The sequence below is a fragment of the Ahaetulla prasina genome, chromosome 7 (genome assembly GCF_028640845.1).
Source record: "Ahaetulla prasina isolate Xishuangbanna chromosome 7, ASM2864084v1, whole genome shotgun sequence".
Lineage (NCBI taxonomy): Eukaryota > Metazoa > Chordata > Lepidosauria > Squamata > Colubridae > Ahaetulla > Ahaetulla prasina.
The window spans coordinates 62395004-62420234 of NC_080545.1; the positions used below are offsets into that span (position 1 = coordinate 62395004).

At 35.5% G+C, this 25231-nt stretch overlaps 1 protein-coding gene across 1 annotated transcript; it reads left to right on the top strand.

The window, feature by feature from the left end:
* The first annotated feature begins 1076 nt into the window (after positions 1 to 1076).
* On the top strand, positions 1077 to 17808 carry SLC17A8 (solute carrier family 17 member 8). Its single transcript, XM_058191659.1, has 11 exons — positions 1077 to 1208; positions 2988 to 3106; positions 4232 to 4346; positions 5818 to 5905; positions 11164 to 11250; positions 11374 to 11510; positions 12769 to 12918; positions 13915 to 14047; positions 14614 to 14724; positions 16395 to 16522; positions 17470 to 17808. The coding sequence occupies exons 1-11, from the start codon at positions 1092 to 1094 to the stop codon at positions 17806 to 17808; spliced, it is 1524 nt and encodes a 507-aa protein (XP_058047642.1). The 5' UTR covers positions 1077 to 1091.
* Positions 17809 to 25231: the final 7423 nt, after the last annotated feature.

Consider the following 25231-nt stretch of genomic DNA (forward strand, 5'->3'; position numbering starts at 1 on the left):
GCTTAGAAGAGTATGATTTTTGTAGTTCAGCAACAGTTGGGGGGGAGACAACAGATTCCCAATCCATGTTTTCAGTAATATCACATTAAAACACCTTTTTAAATAAAATAAATGGTACTCTTAGGACTCACTTGCTAACACTGCAGGTTTTATTCTGTGACTGTCTGCCTGACGGTTTGATAAACTAGATTTGCGGTTGTGTCATCAGAAATGCTACTGTCACTATATTAGCTTTCCAGAATATTCTATGGGCCATCCAGAGATAATGACTTACAGTTTCGGTAATTTTGGGCATCAGATTGCAATGAGTACTCTATAAACCCCCTGGGTCCTTCTTTTTTCCATGCTATTTAAATAGAATAGAATAGAATAGAATAGAATAGAATAGAATAGAATAGAATAGAATTTATTGGCCAAGTGTGATTGGACACACAAAGAATTTGTTTTGGTGCATATGCTCTCAGTGTACATAAAAGAAAAAGAAAAAAATACCTTCATCAAAAGTACAACATTTACAACACAAATGATGGTCATAGATTGCAATTTAACCCTTAATGATAGCAACAAAACATTACAGTCATACAGTCATAAGTGGAAAGAGATTGGTGATGAAAACGTTGAGAAGATTAATAGTAGTGTAGATTTAGTAAATAGTTTGACAGTGTTGAGGGAATTATTCGTTTAGCAGAGTGATGGCCTTCGGGAAAAAACTGTTCTTGTGTCTAGTTGTTCTGGTGTGCAATGCTCTATAGTATCGTTTTGAGGGTAGGAGTTGAAACCATTTATGTCCAGGATGTGAGGGATCTGTAAATATGTAAAAATGTAATTTATTAGGAACAGTTAATATGGGAATGTAACAAAAGCACTTTAGTGTTTAGTTATTTTAAATCTGTATCAGTAACTTCTCAGACTATATTTTTGTCTGAACACACCTTGCCTCTATTTTACATGGCTTTAGAAAAATTGATGGAACCAACTGTGAAAGAGATGCCATTGAGCTGAATGAAGAAGGAAGACCTGTGCAAGCAACAACCAAACCGCCTTTATTTGATTGCTATTGCTGTGGATTACCTAAACGCTATATTATTGCTATGATGAGTGGTCTGGGATTTTGCATTTCTTTTGGAATTAGATGCAATCTTGGTGTTGCTATTGTGGAAATGGTTAATAACAACACAGTCTACATCAATGGAAAACCAGAGACTGAGGTAGGTAGAATGATATATTATTTTAACACAGAAAATTATATCATAATACTCTAGAAGAGATCAGATTAAACAGTTTAATTTCTTCATTTTCTTTTCTAATGCCAATATACACTGGCATTAGCAGCTGTTCAGATAGTATAAGCTTATTAGGGTTTTTGTAATTGATATAGAACATAATGTTCTACTCAGATAGATCAATTCTCCAAAGTCTCAGACAGAAATTTTGCCTCACGAGATATTGTACTAAGTTTATTTCTCTTACTAGAAAGTGTGCTATAGAGAGATGCAGTGATACTAAAGCTTGTCTGTGTGGATCTGTGTGAGCATGTGAGCCTCCTAGTCAGTATTGACTCCTGACAACTGCCTGGAAAATCCCTGAAGTGTTTTTTTGGCAAAGTTTTTCAGAAGTGGCTTGCTATTGCCTTCTTCCTAGGGCTGAAAGAGGGTGTGGCTGCCCCAATAGGTATTGTACCTAAAATGGGACTAGATGGGATTAGTTTCTAACCTAATTCTTTCACCACTATACCAAACTGGCTTTCTATTAAAAGTTTAGTTGCATTTATGAAATATTACGATTTAACTCCCATAGTGATTCTTCATTAGATGTACAGCCTGTTTTTCCTCCAAGGAACTCAAGGTGGCATATGCATTTCTCCTCAATTGCCAATACTCAGGTTTTATAATAACCCTGTGAAGTAGATCAGGCGGACAGATAGTAAATAGTCCTAGATGGGATAAAAAGCATCGTAAAGCACTTACTGCACTGTAAAATTGGAAATTTAAGCAATCAAAAGCAATATCATTGAATTGAAGAATTCTTGGAGCCAAATTAAAAGCTCCTAATCCTATTATGTCTTCTCTGGAAACTAAAACTGTTAGTTCAGCCACAAAACATTTAGAAGGCCAAGAGGTCTTGATTCTCTGGGAAAAGATACTGGGAGACAAGGAGAATGAAAGAAAGTCACACCCTGGAAAGAAATTATATTCATGGAATAACAGCGTTCTTGTTCTTTCAAAGCCCCATTGTATTGACATATCACCTTACAGGTTTCACTGTCTTCACTAGGTGCATGACGTGTTATATCCAGTAAAATACCTGGATATATTCCAATGTACATAAATCTATAAAGAGGGACTGTAACCCCACCTTCTTTTTAGGCTTGTTTTGCCAAAGCAAGTTCTGTCAATAAACCAATATGTGCTTCATTGTAACATGTCCTGGTCTCCAGTTGAAAGGTGCCCTTAAAATATTCTAGAGATTACAATCTGAATGAAAATACATTAACAAAAAATGCACTAAATCAAGGACAACTGCAGCATAACTGGGGAAGATACCTGTATTTAGAGCAAAGGCATTATTCAGCTAGGTAAATAGCTGCAATAACAGTGCCTCAGATATTTTTCTTTCTTGTTTTTGAAATATGATTGTGGACAGTAAATATATCAGCAAAGGCTTTCAAACACTCAGATGTAAAATAACATTTGTGTAGTCCGTCAATTTTGGGAACATACTAGATGATTAATTAACTGATTAATTAAACAAATTTATTTAGTACTTTAAACATATTATGCATAATTTAAGTACAGTTTAATTAATAAAAAAGAACGGACAAAATTTTCCCCTTCCATCAAATAAGTTTGTTTTTACAGCTCTTAGAGGATTAAAAACATGAATATTGATTAATGATAACTGCAACATCTGGATTTTGCAGTAAAACATATTTTACAAACATCAAGATGCTAGCTATGTGTTACTATTTAATATTGTTTTATCTGTAGAAAGCGCAATTCAGCTGGGATCCAGAAATAGTAGGACTCATTCATGGGTCGTTTTTTTGGGGCTATATTGTTACACAAATTCCAGGAGGCTTCATTGCAAATAAACTAGCAGCTAACAGGTAATATATTCACATAATAAAATGCAATACAGAATTTAGAAAAAGACATGATGTAATAAATATGTATAAAAATAGTGTTACTTTTCTAGAATGCAACATTTTTAACTATTTATAATCATTTCAGAGGTGGGTTTCAGCAGGTTCTGACCAATTCTGGAGAACCGGTAGCGGAAATTTTGAGTAGTTTAGAGAACCAGTAATAAAAATTCTGACTCCCCCCCCCCGCCATCTATTCTCTGCCTCCCAATTCCCAGCTGATTGGGAGGAAATGGGTATTTTTGCAGTAATCTTCTCCTGAATGGGGTGGGAATGGAAATTTTACAGTATCCTTCCCCTGCCACGCCCACCAAGCCATGCCACACCTACCAAGCCAGACCCAAAGAACCAGTAGTAAAAAATTTTGAAACCCATCACTGAATCGTTTGTGTATTTAAATGATATGTGTATTTAAATGACATGTAGTATTATACATGTAATATGGCTGTATTACTATTATCATTCTCATCTTTTCTACTACCTTCTATCAATGGTATCTTATGATTATATTACTTTGTTGTCTGCATCAGAGGCAAATTCCTTGTGTGTCCAATCACACTTGGCCAATAAAAAATATTCTATTCTATTCTATTCTATTCTATTGTTAATATTAATCTTTATTTAATATAAGGAGGCACAAAAATAGTTCATTATGTGAAACTACAACTACTAGTAGTTTTTCTGATAGCTAATGTTAATTAAAACTTGTCAAATTATCTTGGTGTTCTTAAATAAAAATAATGATGCTAATTTTAGAAGAACTTAGTAAAGAAAGGTATGAACTAAAAGTTTTTAATATTGGACATTTTGAGAGTAACATTTATAAAAATGTTCACAATACAAAGAACTATAAATATTATGTATTTTAGTCTGTGTTCAACTAAATCGCTCAGCTGATATCAGCTGGCTATGTGCAATTCTAGAATATAAAGTCTTCAATGAAAGTTTAGTTTGTCCTTTTTAATAAAATTGATCTCTGGATAATTTTGAACTTTTATTTAGAGCAGCTTTTCTCAGTTCAATATATAGTATCATGGAATTATGGCAATATGAAATTATAGGGGGAAATTATATTTCTCCTTTTTTTAGGGTATTTGGAGCAGCAATTTTCCTAACTTCAACTCTAAACATGTTCATTCCTGCAGCTGCCAGAGTACATTATGGGTGTGTTATGTTTGTAAGAATTTTGCAAGGCCTTGTGGAGGTAAGTACCAATGTGGATGTTTATTTGCACCAGTTATTAAGTTTTCATTACTGCATGTAAGCAATACAAAAATTAAAATAATGTTTGCATCATTCCAGGGCAAGTATTTTTTTGGAACTGTGTTAAAATTGAATCTCTTGTTTACCTCAAATTTGAAACTGTCTACTGTTAATGAAGTCAATTGGGGTAAGAGGGGGAGATGTTAGTTAATTTACATTGGTCAGCTTGATGGTCCTTGAAATAGAATTATTCCCATATTGCTAACTTTTAAAGTAAATACCACTAATCTTACTAAATATATACTTAGTTTTGTAAGAGTATTAAGGGTTGGATTCTGTTTTCCTTCCACCAAAAGGCTATCTGGTGCAATGATTAAAGTATTAGACTAAGACTAGGAAGACTCAAATTCAAGCTTATTGTCAGTTATGGAAACTTCTTGGGTGATTTTGAACCAATAAATTTCTCTCAGTCCAAACAGGGGAAAGGGTTAGAAAGGGAAGAAAAATAGCTATGTACTCCACATGACTTCATGTGAGAAAAGAAAGATATATACCCAACAAATAAGTATTAAAAGAATATCACTTCAAGCTATAAAAAAACCTTGAAGTGATATCCTTTTAATAACTTATTTGTTGATATTTGAAATCTTAGTGACAAAGAACAGGAGGGGAACTTGCAGATCCATCTATGGTGGGTATCAAGATGGGAGAGAAACAAGTGATGAAAGCAGCCTCATACCATAGCATTAGCAGTGCCATCTCCTGAACGCAACCTTGTAGGGGAAGCTCATTCACAACAATACAATAATGGTTTCATCATTTTGACTAAAGCTTCTGAGCTGGCAGAAGCCTCTGGAAATATTTTATTATTATAAAATTGCAAAAAACAAATTGAACTGAAGTTTAATTTTCAGCCATGTGAATGCCAAAAGGTGAGAAGTGCAATTTCAATTAATAGTTTCAGCTTCAACTAATAACAAGTAGGTTCCCATTAAAGAAAATCAGTATTTGAGGAAACTGGATCCTTCAAATCCTTTCCATTCTTAAATCTATTAAAACTATTTAAATCTATTAAAACAAAGCTTCACGCCTAGGGTAGGATCTATTTGGTCTATTTAGGACTTTAATAAAATATCTTGACAGATATTGGTCTGTGATGTTAACGTCTCCGGAAATACAGATAGAAAAGCTTGTGCAAAGAAAGGAATCAAAATTCAAACAGAATTCTACCCTGAGAATCATGATTTCCTTTCTGTACTGTATTATATACATATTATAATACGTGTATGTACAAACGCACATATATACACAAACTCACATTTGAAGTCAATCCCTTAGTGTTAAGTGAGATGACTTCCTTTTGCAGATGATTCCTGTCTAAAACAATAAGACCAATTACTTGCATGTAATAAAAATGTGAGCACAAATGAAATTTTAAATGCAAAAATTTAATGCTGTGCAAAATTTGCTAGGGGGTGACTTATCCAGCATGCCATGGGATGTGGAGTAAATGGGCTCCTCCAATGGAAAGAAGCAGGCTGGCAACTATTTCATTCTGTGGTATGTTGATTTTTCTTCTTTTGTTTTAAGAAAGTGCCTGCCCGATGGGTTTAATGAAAAATACTATACTGATTATAAAACAATAGCTATTCACTTATTTTTCTTTTTTTTAATTTTTTTATTAATATAGATAAAAAGGGCTAATTTTTCAAAATCCATATAAACAGTGTGTTGTCTGGTTACAATTCTTTTGAGTAACATTCATCATAGTAACAATAATAGCATTGTCCAATAGTAATCTCATAATAACAGTGCTTTTCCCTCACAATATTAATACCTATTAATTATTAATACTAATCAAAATTAATAAGTTACAGTAACATAATAAAATGAATCTTTCTCTTGTAGTTTTTGAAGTTCTAACTCCTCTTTCTCTCATCCAACCGTCGATAGAACAGATGCCATACCTCAAAATATTCAGTGTCTTCTTTTTCTTTAATTTCAAATGTTAGTTTATTCATTTCTGCACATTCTAAAATTTTTGTTATTATCTTTTCTTCTGTGGGGATCTCCTCACCCTTCCAATGTTGTGCGAACATGATTCTGACTGCTGCTAACACATGTATTATTAAGTATACATTTCTTTTATTGTATTTATCTTGCATGCTGCCCAACAGAAATGTTTCCTGTTTTAGATCTTTATCTTCGTTTATCATCTTTTCTAGTCAGGTCTGTATTCTAATCCAATATGTTTTTTGCTTTCGGACATATCCACCACATGTGATAATACGAGCCCCGGATTTGGTTGCCTTTCTAACATTTGGCAGACATATTCTTAAACATTCTAGCTAATCTTGCTGAAGGGAAGTGCCATCTATAAAACATTTTGCAATAAGTTTTCTTTATATGCAGTGGACGTTGTCAAATTATAGTTTCTGTCCCACAACTTTTGTCATTTGTCCAATTCTATGGAATATCCAAAATTTTTAGCCCATGCTATAATAGTTTCTTTTACTTGCTCCTCTTCCATTCTAATAGTCAATAAATAATTATATAATTTTTTAATCAGTTTCTCCTCTGGTCCTTTTAAAATTTGATCCAATTCTGTTGGTTCTTCATAAAAACCATATGTTTTAACATCTTTATAGTATTTAGTTTGCATCTGTATATATGGCCACCATGCTAAATTTATCCCTTGGCTATTCAATTCCTGTTTGTTTTTCAATTCCCCCTTCTCATTTAAAATATCTTTGTATCTTACAATTTTTCCCATATCCATTACATTTGGTTATGTTAGTGCCTCCATTGTGGAGAGCCAAAGTGGTATTTTCAAATAGTGTTTTTCCTTGATTTTTACCCATATTGAGGTATTCACTTATTTTTCATTTGAGGATTTAATTGCCCAAAAAAATTTCTTAATATGTGAAGGACAAATATTTTGCTATTTGTGTCTGGTGTAAAATTGTTTTTTATCTTATGATACATTTCTGCACATATGGATGGTTTCTACTTTCTCTATGGCAATTTCAATTAGAATTTTTTTTTCTTTTAATGCTTAGATTTTTGTTTCTTTAACATAAATCCAATTACTCATATCAACCAGATAGTGACTTTGCTGATACCATTTATTTACTTGTTGTACTGCATATTCAATTAAATTTTTGAGGTTTAGAAACATGAATAGAATAGAATAGAATAGAATAGAATAGAATAGAATAGAATAGAATAGAATAGAATAGAATAGAATAGAATAGAATAGAACACTTTATTTGGATTAGATTTACAAGGAATTTGTCTTCTGTGCAGAAGCTCTTAGTGTAGATTCAAAGCAACAGAGTAATAATAATCATAATCATAATACAAATAAGAGTGGGTAGTAAAGAAAATAAGAAGAATATTTATAATTCCAGAGCCATACAACAACAGAGCCATACAACAACAACTATCTATTAGATATAGATAGATAGATGATAGATAGATAGATAGATGATAGATAGATAGATAGATAGATAGATAGATAGATAGATAGATAGATAGATAGATAATTAGGCACTACTGTGAGACGTAGGTGTTCAGTAGAGTGATGGCACAAGGGAAAAAACTCTCCCTGTGTCTAGTTGTTTTAGCATGCAATGCCCTATAGTGGCATCTTAAGGAGATGAGTTGAAACAGTTTATGTCCAGAATGTGAGGGGTCTGTAGATATTTTCTCAGCCCTTCTTCTGTCCCGCATAATATACATATTTTCTATGGAAGGCAATCTAATTGCAAGTGTTTTTTCTGCAGTCCTAACTATCTGTTGGAGTCTGTAATGTCACCTGTTTAGTTGGTGTACCAGATCAGAGAGTTAAAGAAGTACAAATGACAGACTCAATAATTCCTCTGTAAAATTGAATCAACAGCCCCTGGGCAGTCTGAACTTCCTGAGTTGATGCAGGAAGAATATTCTTTGTTGTGCTTTTTTAATGATGGTTCTAGTGTTGGATATCCATTTCAAATCCTGGGAGATTATGGAACCCAAAGCTTGAAGACTCTATTGTTGATACTATAGTAAGAGGTAATAGAAAAGGAAGGCTCCTCCTAAAATCCACTCTCACCTCACTCTCACCTCTATAGTTTAAAGCAGGGGTGTCCAAACTTGGTCCCTTTAAGACTTGTGGACTTCAACTCCCAGAGTTCCTCAGCCAGCTTTGCTGGCTGAGAGACTCTGGGAGTTGAAGTCCACAAGTCTTAAAGGGACCAAGTTTGGACACCCCTGGTTTAAAGCATGTTCAGCTCCAAGTTGTTACGGTTGCATCACAGGGCCAGTTATAACTGCAAGGCTCAATTCACACTGCCAAATGCTAAGCTAATGTAGCTGGCTAGTTCATGTTCCATGTGTTGTGAGAATATACTAATCAATAATCAAACTTAATTCTGACTTCTATAGCCATCCTATAACTTATTGATATCATTAATTCATTCCTCTTCTGAGTTTAAACTGCCTTTCCTAAACAAATACCATATTTTTTGGAGTATAAAATGCACCAGAGTATAAGACACCTTAGTTTTTGGGGAAGAAAATAAGAAAAAAGCTAATTGGCAGGTGGATTGGCCTTCCAGAATACTCCCAATCAGCTGTTCCGAGAGGTGAATTTTAGCAACAGGTTCCTTGATTGTGAGCTGTGTGCCTTGCTTTTTTTGGCTTTTTTTCCCTGCCTCTGAAACTCCATTTCAGAAAAAACTTCTTTCTGCCTCTAAAAGCCTCCAAAACAGAACTTCAGAAAAAAAGCCTCTGAAGCTCCATTTGGGGCTTTTTTTCTGAAGCTCCATTTCTGATGCTTTTTTCGGCCTCTGAAACCTACGTTTGAGAAGCTGGGCAGGGCTAAATTCGGAGTATAAGACGCACCCAGATTTTCACCCTCTTTTTTTTGGGAAAAAGATATACTCTGAAAGGTATACTCTGAAAAATACGGCATGTATTATTCTTTAAAAGTTTTGATTTATTTCCAGACAAACTGAATGTTGATCAAAGTCAGCACAATTACCTAAAAACCATTAAGCAATTTATTATATTTGATTCAAATAGTGTTTTAAAAGAATTTTTGGAAAATTTCTTTTAAGGTACAATTTGGATAAACATTTTGAACTAGTTTGCTAATGAATTATTCCAAGAAGAGTTCCAGTGTTCTCAAGATGCCCAATAGTCCATACATAAGTTAACCATCTATTAAATAATATAAACTAATTTCAAATGAGGAAAAAAGAACACCTGAGTCTAACATCTTCCAGAATAATTAATTAGCAACACTGGTAAATGCCAAAATAGAATTTCATGGCTTGTCTTTATGAGCTCTCAATAGGATCCAAATGGCTTTTTTTTTTAACCATTAACTAGTAGCATATTTTCCTATAAATCATCACATCATACTATTTACAGCAGTAATGTCCTGAATTTTTTCATGTTATAATATTGTAGAAAAGGCATTCTCAGTTTTCAGGACCAAAAGGCACAGTGAAAATTTTGGGAGTAATATATAAACACTTCTCATAGCGGAAAACATAATGGGCATAGTCATTATGTATTTTTGTATGTATGTGTGTCTATGTGCATATATGAGTACACATACAAATTTACCAGAAAACAAACTATTGAGATCCCTCCACTGAACCCCTTCTAGCATTTCAGGATGGGTTTTACCACATCCACACCATTTTGTCCTTTTTCTGGGCAGATGTGTATATTTCCAAATAAAGCATTCACCCAATAAAGTCTTCTTTGAGCAATGATGACTAGGAACATGACTATGAAGTTTTGTTTTATTAATAAGACTTATAAATGATCTCACTCCAGAGGCTCTACGCATGTACAGTATCAAAGCACATAATAGGATGGAAACCAATAAAACCAGAATGAGAAACAATATTGGCACAGATCTTCCTCTGACTGCTTAATCACCAAAGAGCTCTTGGAAAAGCCAAGTCTTAATTATTCTCTGGCACAGGGGTCTCCAACCTTGGTCCCTTTAAGACTTGTGGATTTCAGCTCCCAGAGTCCCTCAGCCAGCAAAGCTGGCTGAAGGACTCTGGGAGTTGAAATCCACAAGTCTTAAAGGGACCAAGGTTGGAGACCCCTGCTCTAAGATTCCCTGGTCCTATACTGTGCACAACAATATGGAATTAGGTTCCTGTGGCTTTCTTCTCAGGCTTTTATTATTATTATTAATATTAATAATAATAATAATATTACTTCCCAGACTAACAACAATCCTGAGAATTTTAGGGCTGGTCAATGCAAATTGTATGTGTTTTTTGTATACGGACAGATTCCATTTGTCTATTTTGTATTGTGTGTTTTTATCTTGTTTTGCTATACCGTGAGTTGCCCAAGGCTGGTTCAGTACCTAAATTGAATGAAGTCAAGAAACAAACAATGAGGATAGATTTTCTAAAAATCTGAGGTCATTTTAGATTAATGTTGGGAGACGAGGGTTGTAGTATTTCAAAGTGCATTCTCAGTTATCTATATTTCAGCAACACTAATAACTGGTGTCTTGTCTAACAGGAACAAGTTCTGTTCCATAATATAAGAATCCATGAATCCATGAATCCAACAGTTTTGTACAAATTTTTCAACTCTCTTACTGCAAAATGGGGTGTATTCATTTATTTATTAAATTTATGAGCAGCCCATCTCACTATTGAAGCAACTCTGGGCTTATAAAACTTTAGTTAGCAATGTAGTGTTCTTCCAAACAGAACATTTATTTTTAGTGATATAATCGGTTAGGTATATTGGAATACAACTGTTGACCCATGCATATGTGATTTTTGTTGCAGGTTCTTATGCTGGGGCAGTAGTTGCCATGCCACTTGCAGGTGTATTGGTACAATATATAGGATGGTCATCTGTCTTCTATACTTATGGTAAGTTGCCCAGTGAAAACAAAATATCCTAGATAAAGTAATATATGTTGAAATAATGCTGACAAATATTTTTTTCAATATTTTAACTATTTGTCAAAATCCTGTTTCATTCTACATTTGAAGGAATGTTTGGGATAACCTGGTATATGTTCTGGCTGCTGCAAGCATATGAGAGCCCAGCTGTTCATCCAACAATAAGCACTGAGGAAAGAATTTACATAGAAACTAGTATAGGCGGAGCCAACTTAATCAATACCAGTGTAAGTTACTTGTAGCTTCACTTCATAGTTTTTCCCTTTCTTGGAAATGATTTATTGTCCAAAATTACTGTAGAAACCATCAATTAACAAATGTCTATGGAAATTCTCAGTCATCCAGGTCATGGTTGTCCCTTTTTTCAAGAGGCAAATGGACTTTCTTGTTATTCTTTGAAGATGTTTCACTCTGAAGTGAAGAAGTTTCTTGGATAAGAAGTGAAACATCTTCAAAGAATAACAAGAAAGTCCAGTTGCCTCTTGTTCTGTGCTTGTTGATTTAATACCATATTTTATGCTTTGACCCTGAAGCCTTTGACCCTGAAGTTAGACATTTCAGAATTTGCATGATGTGATTTATATCTCATCTCAGGCTTTTGAAATCATAATATGGTATAAATCAGGGGTGTTTTGGCTGCCAGAGTCCAGCAGGAGACCGTACAGGCAGAAAATGGGTTGCAGGGAGGGGGCGTATGCAGCCTCCCCACCATGCCCTGTTTTGGCTGCCAGAGGCACCACGGGCCAGTCCTTTGCTATTTCCGGGCTGGCCCCACGGGCCAGATTTAAGCACCCCATGGGGCAGATTCAGCCCACAGGCCTTGAGTTTGACACCCTTGGTATAAATCAAACAGGTTGGGAAATAACGCTTCTTTTCTTGTTTCTAATCTTGTAATATTAAGACTTTTTAAATTTTTCTCTGGTTCCTTGTATAAAAAGATAGTTTGGATCAGGTTTGCATTTTAGCGTTAAATTCAGATTATTTTTAAGAAGGATTAAATCTGAATTCTGAAATCTGAAATATGCATAGGGCTGTACTATAAAGCAGGCCTTAAAGGGGATACTTCTATCAGAATGCCTTTTCTTCTCCACCAGTTGTGATTTCAGGGACTATTGATGTTTCAGGTGCCCTTCAGCTAGTAGTGAAATTAGAGTTGCATCTGTGAGCCAAAATCTAAGGCCATCCAGCCTGCCGGTTTCAAATGTCTGCTTGAGGGTAACAACAAAGGGGGCGAGCATGGATTCCCAGGCTGGTAATAACATTCTGAACACAGTGGGGTTGATGCTGCTTGCTGCAGAATCTTGTCCTTTTCATTATGTAGATAACAAAAGGAGAGCTGGCTTATTCATGTTTGTTTTTCAAATATCGTTTTCGACAATGAAAATGCTTTCACCCAATACGTATTAATGACAAATTGATGCCTAATATTATCAAGGTGAACCACAGCCTCCCATCATTCTAAAGCTTTGGCATTCTCTCTTCTAGAGGTTTAGCACCCCTTGGAAGCAGTTTTTCACTTCGATGCCGGTTTATGCAATTGTTGTGGCAAACTTTTGCAGAAGCTGGACTTTCTACTTGCTGCTCATAAGTCAGCCTGCTTATTTTGAAGAAGTCTTTGGATTTGCAATAAGTAAGGTAAAAATATAAACCCAAGGAATTTCTCTAATGGCCTGATGGTAAATTGCTGATTGTTCTCAATGATTTTCATTTGATTATACCTAATAAATTGGCATGTTTGAATCTTCTCTTAATATAGCTCACTGTTAGTCAGTGCCAGCTGCTTAACATACAAATGACATAATAAAAATCAAGGACTGTTTGACGGGAGAGAAAAGAGCTAACCTGTATATCAATAGCGCTATAATACAAATCAGGGGCTGGCTTCAAAACCCGTTGCTACAGGTTCGCTTGTGGGCACGTGATGCTTCTGCACATGCGCAGAAGCGTCTGGGCGGGTGAGTGGGAGGAGTCTCCCCACCACCACCACTACCAGTTCACCTGATCCGGGGCAAACTGGTAGTAACTTGCCACTGATACAAATGATGTTTTGTTATACAATGACTTGTACAATCCATAACAGTATTATAAGCCGTCTTTGGAGGCAGTCTTTAAATTCTTTGGATGTTTGTTACCAACATATTGTATATGTATACAAACATTGTGTATTTTTAATTGAACTGTTGGTGTTTGAGTACTGAGGCTTAAACTGGAGGCCTGTACAATATTTGACATTAATTATTATCTATAGCAAATATTCAGATAAACCTGTTAATTGTGTTGGAAAATTAAGATGTACTTTGTTGGTGAAAAACCATATCTGAGACATAGGAGGGCATGGTAGCTAGTTAGGATTTCTTAGCTACACCGCTTTGTCTGCTGTTTCCAATGAGTAACCTTTATTTTTTAAACAATCACTTTGACAATTCCTTTTATGGTAGATATCACCATAACTTGTAGTGGCTGATGACAAATGGAAATTTATCAGCTCAATTCTCTAGTGCAAAATATACTAAATTCACCTAGGCTAAGGAATGATGTGCTCCTCAAATATTCATTTAATTAACTTCATACATTGAGAGAAAAAACATTTCTTTTGGTCTCATGATTTCCATTGTATGTATTTACTTCCAGGTTGGCCTTTTGTCTGCAGTTCCGCACATGGTAATGACTGTTATTGTACCCATTGGAGGCCAACTAGCTGACTTCTTGCGCAGCAGCAGAATTTTAACAACTACTGCTGTCAGAAAAATCATGAATTGTGGAGGTTTGCAGAGATCTTATATGTGATTTATATATTGCTACCTAATTATCAGACTGATTTGCTGATTTTAAAAATCAATGCAAAATCTCAAGCATTTTGTATGTTATACATTGAAAGGGAAGATTGAATTATCAAAATATATGAGGACAGGGGGACAGGGTTTTTTTGCTAAAAGTTTCATTTCTTCTGAGATAATCTGTTGGGGTTGCAGGAAGGGAGGGAGGGAGGGAGGGAGGAAGGTATTGTGACTTTTATGTCAGTTTCATCTTACAAAATCTAAGCAGTTTATAAATACCAAACAATGTGTGCAAGAATGACAATGCCCATGAACACCTACATGTGCACACATGGGGGGGGGGGGAGAGAGAGAGAGACAGACAGACAGACAGAGGGACTGAGAGGCATGATGTTTTTATAAAAAGCAGAGAAAACTAGAAACCAATCTGTATGTGGTTAGGGTCTGGAACTAATTTTTAAAAAAGCATCTAAAATAAATAAATTGTTTTAATACTCCTTGAAGCGGTGTATTTTGAAGAATTAATAACCTTCTCCATACATTTCCTTTGCAGGTTTTGGGATGGAAGCTACTTTACTTTTGGTGGTTGGATATTCTCACACGAGAGGTGTGGCTATTTCATTCTTGGTTTTAGCAGTAGGCTTTAGTGGATTTGCTATTTCAGGTAAAACATAAACTCTTAAACACATTGTAGAAGTATTTTAGTATCAGCAGGATTATTATTACAATTTGTTGTTTCTATATTCTCATCCCTAGGCTGCCCATCATCTTGGCTCTTGAATTTTAATTTTAAAGGCTATTCTGACATTCTTAAATGGCTTTTTAAACTGATTATAGTATTTTGCAGACTATAAATTGTACTGGAATATAAGATGCACCTTAGTTTTGGGGGAGGAAAATAAGAAAAAAGCTGATTGGCGGGTGGATGGCCTCCCAGAATACCCCCAATCAGCTGTTCTCAGAGGTGAACTTTAGCAACAGGTTTGTTGGTTGTGAGCTCTGCGCCTTGCTTTTTTCCCAGCCTCTAAAACCTCCCTTTAAGACAGGGGTCACCAAACTTTCAGACCTCAGGGACCACTAAATTCATAACTTTAAATCCCGCAGACCACTAGTATGAATTAGTGATGGGATGGGGTCTTTCAGGCACTTAGCGTGGCTGCCTGTTAGCAAAGAGAAGCGCCTGGGGTCAACCCTAGCTTTGCTGTCCGTTGCAGCTAGAAATCTAACGCGACCAAGAATGAATGTTTTTCTTGTAGCCAGTCCAGGCGCTAGATCGCCCCCCCCACTGCAAACTCTGTCTCTCGAGGAGCCCAGCTGAAGTTTCGTCCGCTGACTGAATCACCTGGACTCCCAAGGAGGGAGGGAGAAGCTGGAGCTACTAAACAGGCAGCCAAGCTAAATGCCTGAAGGACCCCATCCCATCAGCGAGTGGGATTAATTGCTTTGGCAAGCCGTATCTGGCCCAGAGGCCATAGTTTGAGGATCCCTGACTTAGTGCAATATAAAAAATGAAAAAATGCAAAGCTTTTTCTGCGGACCACCAAAATTTTCTCATGGACCACCAGTGGTCCACGGACCACCAGTTGATGACTGCTGCTTTAAGAGGCTTTTTTCAGCTTCTGAAACCTCCGTTTCAGAGGCTGGGCGGGGCTACATTTGGTGTATAAGACGCACCCAAATTTTCACTGTCTTTTTTTGGGGGGGAAGGTGCATCTTATACTCTGAAAAATATGGTAATTTGTAATGAAACTTACTTCATAAAAATTAAAGAGAAGCCCAGTTATGCTGTAATAAGTGATTCACTACTTAAATATGTTTGTTTTATTATTTGTGTATTTAAAATATTCAAAATCAGTAATATAATTTCATCTTAGCAGTTAAAACCTTTGAATTGTCTATGAAATATGAGAGGTTATGATATTTTCAGTGGCTTATTTTCAAAACAATGTTTTTTTTTCCTATGCTTTATTTATTATTTTCCTTCTTTGAGAAACCAGAGCTATGCACAGAGTCCACACTTTAAAAAATAAGCTGAGGCTTGGACCCAAACTAAAATATCTTTAATTAATTTTACATTGATATTAAATTAAATCTAACTAACACAATTAGCCGTAATGTATTTAATCCCTTTTTTCTAATGCCTTATTTGGTAACCATGTTTGAAATTCTCAGGGACTAAATCAAATTCCAGAGGAAAGTGAAGTCTTGAAGACTTAGTTTGTACATTCATGATCAAGAATGATCAGCCTAAAAGAAGCAGTTGCGTTTTCAGCTGCTTGAATCATTCTCATGCTGACAGAATACTTCCTGGTGATGTAATATTTTGTGTTACAGGATTTAACGTCAACCATTTGGATATTGCACCTCGGTATGCCAGCATTCTTATGGGCATCTCTAACGGAGTTGGGACATTGTCAGGAATGGTCTGCCCTCTCATTGTTGGTGCAATGACAAAACATAAGGTAATGATGTTCAGATGTGGTTTTTCCCTAAATGACTTCCAGATGCATGGCAGTTATTGTTTTTAAACCATCATTAGCAGTTATTGTTTTTAAACCATCATTAGTTTCGCCAATTTCAATTCCTGGTCATTTTGAAAAACATGGTGGGGATATAAAATTTTATTTCAGCAAGTAGAATTTTTACACTTGGCTCTCTTTGAAAAGTTTTCAGAATTTCCAGATGATTCAAAATGTGGCTACATTATTAACTAGCCACAGAAAGTGACTCTTATGTTACAATAGCTTCACTAGTTACTTGTTTGTCTCCAGTATAGTGATAGCAATAGCACTTAGATTTATATACCTCCTTCATAGTGCTTTACAGCCCTCTCTAAGTGGTTTACAGAGTTAGCATATTGCTCCAACAATCTGGCTCCACATTTTACCAACCTCGAAAGGATGGAAGGATCAGTCAACTTTGAGCCATTCAGAATTGAATTTCTGGAGTGAGCAATGAGTTAGCCTGTAGTACTGCATTCTAATCACTGCACCACCACAGGTCTCTCTCGAATTCAGAGTGCTGGTTATTAGTCCAAGATTTCTGTGGTTTGAAATATAACATTTTCCTGCCATCAAGACTGTTGGCTCCTCCACTATCACAGCCATAGATGAAAAGGGCCTTTTACGCAGATGCTCCTAGTTTCTGTCTGCTAAAGTAGCCCAGGCTGTCTTTTGGCATAAAAATAGTTTTATTTGGCTCCAAAGAGATCTTGCTAATAAAATCAATTTATTTTAAGGTGATGTTATTTATTATATTATTTGATAGGTTTTTAGTTCCTGAGTTTTAATATTTTAACTACAGCTTTGTTGTTTTCTTTATATATTTTAAATTTTTAAATGTTATTTTTGGTGGGAAAATGGAATATAATTTTAATCTACATGAAATATGTCCCATATCATTTCTTTAGACTCGTGAAGAATGGCAAAATGTCTTTCTAATAGCTGCGTTAGTCCACTACAGTGGAGTGGTATTTTATGCGATCTTTGCTTCTGGTGAGAAGCAGGAATGGGCTGACCCAGAAAGTCTGAATGAAGAGGAATGTGGAATACTTGAACACGATGAACTGGCTGAAGAGACTGAACTGAACAATGATACTTTTGTTAACACAAAGAAAACATATGGCGCTACTGTTCAGCATGATGCAGCACCAAGGAAAGAATTGCAGAAGGAAAAGGGAGTGAGGCACAATGTCGAAGAACAGACTGTTTATCAGTATGAAAATGGAAACTTTCAAGATTCATTGTAAATGTGTTCATGGTTTGTGTGACCATTACCATCAGTGTATAAAAGCAAGCTCTAACTGAATTTATTATATTATTGTGGCTAATCCTGCCAAATGATTGGTTGTAAGACATAATCATTTTCAGCTTGTGTTACAGGAAATGAATTAATAAAAATACATCTGGTGTGTATAGTGTCTGTGATCAGCCCTTGGGTTGGCAAAGCCACAGTCCTTTAACACGGCGAGCTTCGCTACTAATGACATTTTTAATACACCACTCTTCAGCAATGCAATCATAGTCACGACTCAAACATTATGACCATGTAAAAATCCCATAAGCAGAATTTTCTACTCAGTTCATTTCCATAGTAATATACAATGGAGGATGCACTGTGTTTAAGTTGAAATTATACATTATATACTGTACAGATAGTGATCCTCCTTTAACAATGCAGTGTTAATGGGACTGGAAACTGTTGTTAGGTGACATATAATTAAAAAATCATGTGACCACACTGCTGCTGCAATTCCAGCAGTCCCAGTTGCTGTTGTTAAATGAAGACCACGCGGGTCATTAAGTGAGAACCTCACCTGATTACCACTTTCCAAGTTCCTGCCAGCTTCCCATTGACTTTGCTCGTGTGATGCCAGCAGGGAAGGTTGAAAATTGCAATTAAGTGACCATAGAGATGCAGTGACCATAGGGATATAAGCACAAGATCCAGTCATAACAATAACTCTTTCAGTGCTGTCATACACTTGCTGAACGAGTAGTCATTAAATGAGGAATACCTGCAGTGGTTGTTTAGATGCAGCTTTTAAAAACCTGCTGTATGGGTTTTTTGCCATTTAGTAACTCTTGATGTTATCAGTTCCAATGAGATACATATTTTTAGACCATCTCCAAAAATATATGCCTGTTATACTATAAATATATATTTGCCATTGGTCCACAATTTTAGATCTATAAGTTTATTATTAAAACATTTATCCATTATCCTACCTGACCATCACATTACAACCTCAAACTCAAATTATACACAAAAATAAATGAGGCACAACTATAAATGAAGACCAACTCTTTAGCATAATTAATAATTCAATTATATTGAAGTCATTGAGGCAAACCTAAAACCATGGGCTTATTCAAGATCTTGAATGCAGCCCATTGAGCTACCCAAAAATTGTCACTAAATTATAATAGAAGGAGATCATGATTAAAACATATTAAATTAATTTAAGATAAATTAAATCATTTACTTTTTGCCCTGATTACATCCATGGTTTGCATGTATCCTCCAGATCTCCTTTCAAAGGTCAAATGGGCCAAAGTTTCATACTCTCCACCCAAATAAAATTGTGTTCCTGCACTATTCCATATCTTTACCATACCAAATCCACCTGAAATATATCAGTTATTTGCCAGGCATTGAAAATAGGAGCAACTGAGTCCATTCTTCCAAGAACAGTCCTTACATGCCCTGATTGGAAAGACTTTTGTCAAATGAGGTTTAAAGTATGCTATTTTATGCTGTACTTCATGAACTGGGAAGCCAAAATGAACAAAAATAACCGCTTAGATAAATGATATTTAAATAGATACCAAATCAGGACAGATACAGAGAGGTTGCAATTTCTGCAAGTTTGAATAATGCAATATTCAATTTAGCATATACTGTAAATTGATACCAGGCTGTATTTAATGCAACCCAAAATTCAATTAATGTGAGTCTAATGCATGTGCAATTGAAGCAAGTGCATCCACAGGTGGTTCAAATTTTAGATGTTGCTAATCTTTGTGAATGGAAAATGGAGAAAAGGAAGAGCCCATCAGAGGAAAAAAAACACAAGTTTAAGAAAGAAGAGACTTGCATTGGAACAAAAAAATGCTTCTCTTGTCATGTTGCCTTCCCAGTTTAAATAACATGAGGGTAGTAAAATAGGAAAAGATGTTGGAATACTTTGAATTTGCATTAGAATTTGTTTTTGTTTTGCTTTTGATAACCACCCTGTGACTTTTGTTAACCCTAAATTTAAATTATAAGTATATTCTTTTTATCCATTACTATACTGTTTTAGCAACATACATATGAAACATTATGTTAAACATTTTTCATTGCCTATTTCCATTGAGCTGGAACCAGTTATTATATTTTCCATAAAATTATTACTTTATTATTATTATATTATCAAATAATACAGTATTATTTGAATTCAAATAATGCAATCATTTAACAGCACTAATCAAGAACTACCTGTAATAACTGACAATTCAGTCATGGAAGAGAAACAAGCAGTCTGGGAATTTATAGTGTTCTTTGTTTCTGAATTACATTTTTATACATTTCTTATATGCTTTCTTGCAAACTAAAGACCTGAATATCAGGGACCCCAAGGAACAGTTGCTTTAAATTATCCCTTCATACAGTATAAACAACAAATGTGTTCTTGTGCCCTTTGCTTTTCTCTCAAAGGATATATACATATTATTTTCTCAATCACTTGACATTATGTAAGCAGTCAATGTATTTGCAGGAGTTTATTGTTTAAAAAATAATGTGCTGATTGTTATAGTTCATATAACGGATTTACATGCAATACACCCAAAACACTTGGTATTTTAGAATTTTCCTCATAATCTGTGAGAGATATTCAGGAAGCATGTTGCATGACTTCTAACCTGATTATTTTGTTTTCCTGCTATCACTATCAGTAAAATTGCAAGTGAAGATATTCTGCTACATTGTGTATTTTATTGAGAGCCCTGTTGTTTAATTGTTCTGTTTTAACAATATTTAAGGTATAGGAAAACATGACAACAGAGATATAACATCCTAATTATATGTTCTTCCATACTTTGGGGATACCACTAATTTTTGGAGGGGTCTTTGATACTGAAGGCATTAGAGTTCACTTTCCTCAGAAAGGAATTAAATGCCCTTCAGATGATAACGAACCTTGTCTGGAACTACTTTTATTATATTAAAAGTGTTTTTACTGAGAGATATTTTCCACCGAATACTTAAATTAAATATATCAGATAGTGGATTCTGAGGTTAATGTTTGAAAATAAATGGTAACTAAGTGCATTCTCTTAAAAAAAAATCCTGGATAGGTAGTGAAAAAGTAGAGTTATATGTTTTCAATCATAATTAGAAAATAAAAGTGTTAAATACCATGTACTGAGTCATTTAAACCCTCAAAAATGTTCTAATAAAAACTAGAGCATATTTCCTTATAATAAGTAAGCCTTATTATCAGGTGCAGCAGGAAAAAACATAATTAGCTTTGTGATATTATTTTAAACTTTTTGAGAACTTATTAAAGTAGCATTGCATCAGTATGTAATATAATAGTGAGTACTACTGTGTGAAGAAGTCATTTTATTTATCTGAAATCTTCCATCTTTCAGTTTCATAGAAAAATCACAGGTTCTAGTATTTTCAGTGAGGGAGAAAACTTTCCTTTATTCTCTTTCCTACATAAGTTTATAAATTTATAAATTGTATAATAAGTTTATAAATTGTCTGTACTTTTCATCTGTTACCTTTTTGCTAAACTCAAATTTTCCAAGTAATTTTTTCATCCTTAGGAATGTACTTCTTTTCTAATACAATATTGTTTTAAAATGAAGCCTCATTTAAATTGCCATTTCCTATTTATTTTCATCAGACTGAACATCTGTCTTATAAAATAGCATATCTTAATTTAAAACTGCCTCATTATAAATATTGGGAATAGGATTGCTGTTTCCCAAACGCACAGTCACCATTGCCATGAGAAATTAGAGAGAAAATAGAAGAGACGTGGATTATGCCAACATAAAAGTAGCAATCAATAAGAGAGAATAAAGAGCTATCTTCCAGGATGAAAGATTAAAACCAAGATGAGACTGAAGTGTGTATTTGGAGGAGAAGAAATGTTGTCAAGTTTGTGAGTTCAATTAAATTAATTTGAAAGACTTAAAAGTAGTAGGTTGGGGATAAGGACTAAAGCAGGGGTGAAATCTATTTTTTTTTTTTGCTACCAGTTCTGTGGGCATGGCTTGGTGGGGGGGGTCATGTGACTGGGTGGGCGTGGCTGTGTAATCATGTGACTGGGGGATCAAAAGACAGAAACTCACTAACAATGCTGGAGCAGGGTTGGACTAGATGACCTCCAGGTCCCAGCCCTGGATTATCCTCTGAAGCTGCATCTAGTGCCAGGTTTGTACTCTTTCCTTCCTCTCCTCCTTCCTTCCTTCCTTCCCTGCCTCTCTCCCTCCTTTCTTTCTTTCTCTCTCTCTCTCTTTCTCTCTCTCTCTCTCAAAAACGAGCCCCCCACACATACCCTGTTTTCCTCCCAGCCTTCCTGAAGCCTGCTAGCCAAACCAAAAAATGGGGGGTGGAGTCTATTTTTCCTCCCAGCAGTTTTTCCTTCCCCGAAGCCTGCTGGGAGGAAAAATGGACTCCCCCCCATTTTTTGGTTTGGCTAGCAGGGTTCCCTGAAGTCTGCTGGGAAGAAAAACAGATTCCCCCTCTCCCCCCCTGACATTTTATGGCTAGCACCCAGCTGAGGGTTGCTGTTTTTTTTTACTTTTAAAAGCATTTTTTTGGCCGAAGAAAAAATGCTTTTAAAAGTAAAAAAAAAAAAACACCCTCTGATGCTCACGCAGCTCAGCTGGCCATTGTGGGGGGCGGGTAGGGATTTTTGCTACCGGTTCTCCAAACCACCCACCGCCATCACTACCAGATCAGGTGATCCGGTCCGAACTGGGAGCATTTCACCCCTGGGCTAAAGCATTATGAATTTGGAAACAAATAGGTCAGTATTGTACAATTCAAGATTCAGTTATAGTTGGTAGTTGACTGGATTGAGAGAAGAAAATACCATGCAATATGAATGTTTATTGTCTCAAGTGAAGAACAAGAAAAAAGCAACAATGGAAATACAGAAGTCACAACTGGATATAAAATTGAAACCGAGAGACCAGGTGTCTAAATACAAACCAAACTCTGAAACATGTTTGATATCATTTCTGGAATGTATCAGAATTTGTTTCTTGAGAAATGTGAAGATTAAGGTTATTTGTTAGTTTCAGATACTGCTATAGGTTTCAGACTTATAATCCATTCCCTGTGGCAGAATCCTAGGCTTGCATAGTCTTTAGAAATATGCTGATTTTGTGCCCCATTCCTAAGATCCAGATCTCTTTCTCTCCCTCCCTCCCTGCTGTCTGCAAATGTGGTAAGAGTCTAACGAAACTATTTAACACCACCAACAATACAGCTACCCTTCAAAAAGATCTTGACTTTGTATCTGAATGGTCTAAAACTTGGCAACTCCAAATCTCCACCAGCAAATGTTCAGTCTTACATATTGGAAAAAAGAACCTAAACACTACGTACAAGCTTGATGGACATTACCTTACAGATGACCCCCACCCTGTTAAAGACCTTGGAGTTTTCATATCAAACGATCTAAGTGCCAAAGCCCACTGCAGCTACATCGCAAAAAAAGCTTTAAGAGTTGTAAACCTAATCTTGCGTAGCTTCTTCTGCAAAAACAGAAGCATATAAAACATTTGCTAGACCAATTCTTGAATACTGCTCGACTGTCTAGAATCCATACCACATTTCTGACATCAATACAATTGAACGTGTCCAGAAATATTTTACAAGAAGAGTTCTCCACTCCTCTGAATACAACAAAATACCTTATGCCACCAGACTTGAAATCCTAGGTATAGAAAATTTAGAACTACGCCGTCTTCAGCATGACCTGAGTTTAACTCCTAGTGTTAAGTCCAGGCAATGATGAGGCAGGAGACCACGTGAATGACAACAGCTCTTTGGTTTATTGTGAGAACCCAGCGAAAACAATAGGCAAACTTCTCTCTTTATATAGTGTTTTGGCTGAGGCACCAGCCAATCAGGAATGTGTATTTTCCCGCCCAAATTTCCCTCCAAAAATTCAAATACATTACACCTAGAATCATCTATTACAATGTCCTTCCTGTCAAAGACTACTTCAGCTTCAATTGCAACAATATACGAGCACACAATAGATTTAAGCTTAATGTTAACCACTCCAATCTTGATTGCAGAAAATATGACTTCAGTAACAGAGTTGTTAATGCTTGGAATACACTACCTGACTCTGTGGTCTCTTCCCAAAATCCCCAAAGCTTCAACCAAAAACTGTCTACTATTGACCTCACCCCATTTCTAAGAAGTCTGTAAGGGGCGTGCATAAGAGCATAAGAGCACAAGCGTGCCTACCATTCCTGTCCTATTGTTTTCTTTTGTTATATCCAATTATAACATATATCCAATTAATATAGTTATTACATACTCATACTTATATATATGCTTATATATTGTATAGTTATTTCATGCTTACGCTTATATATACTATGTGACAAAATAAATAAATAAAGAAAAGAAAAGAAAAGAAAAAAGAAAAAGAAAAAAAGACACAGGTAAACTGAGATACCCACTTTCTTCTCTTTATGAATAATTGACTTCTCAAACTGGCACTGGAGTATCTCCAACAGCAGAGATAGTATATAAGAATTAAGCTTTAAAAGGATCAGAATTACTGATATGAATAATAGGAAATTAACTACAATATCCTTTTTATGACCAATCCTACCATTAAAAAAATACAAAGCCGTAATTTATAATGGTAAATGTGAAGGACTGACATCTGTAACAGACGACTCTATGATATATAGCTGAACATTGCATCTCCAAAATAGCTTGCTGCCCTCAGTTGAAGTGGAAAGTACTATCCCTTCCCCACTGTTCAGATTAAACTGGTTTTGAACATGGAATAATAGGACAAAGCTGACACAATTGTTTGGAACAAACACAAAATAACAACAAATCCCTGTGATCAAACGTTGTTCCTGAGCTCAAAATACTCCCATACTATTGCCCAACCCCAATAAATTTCCTCTCCACTTTATGTTCCACTAAAGAATATATTGTGTTCTCATTCTACTTTTTCAAATATAATCATGTCTATATTTTTTTTCAACCTGATCTTCAAAATAACCTAGGCTCACCTTGACTTCAATCTTTGTAAAGCTGAGAAGTAATTGATAATAGGAATAGATTCCAAGTGTCCATAGGATTGAATGAGAAGTAGAAATAAAATCCAGTAGGGACACTCAGTCACATATCATTCTAAATCCTGCATCTCCTATCTGGAGCTAGAGAACATATTAGTAATTTTTGGCTAGGTACCTGCAAGGATTCAAATGCTTTTGTGTTGTTGTTTTTTTAAAAGAAATGATTATTATATTTTTTAAAAATAAACAGTGCTACAAAGTGCTAATGTCAAGATTGCTTTTATTCAGGGGTGGGCTTCAAAAAGTTTGGCTAAAGGTTCTCTGCCTGGATGCTGGGTGGGCATGGCCTAGTTGGCCTCCTGCACCATAGCAGGAGGGGCGTTTTTGCCCTCC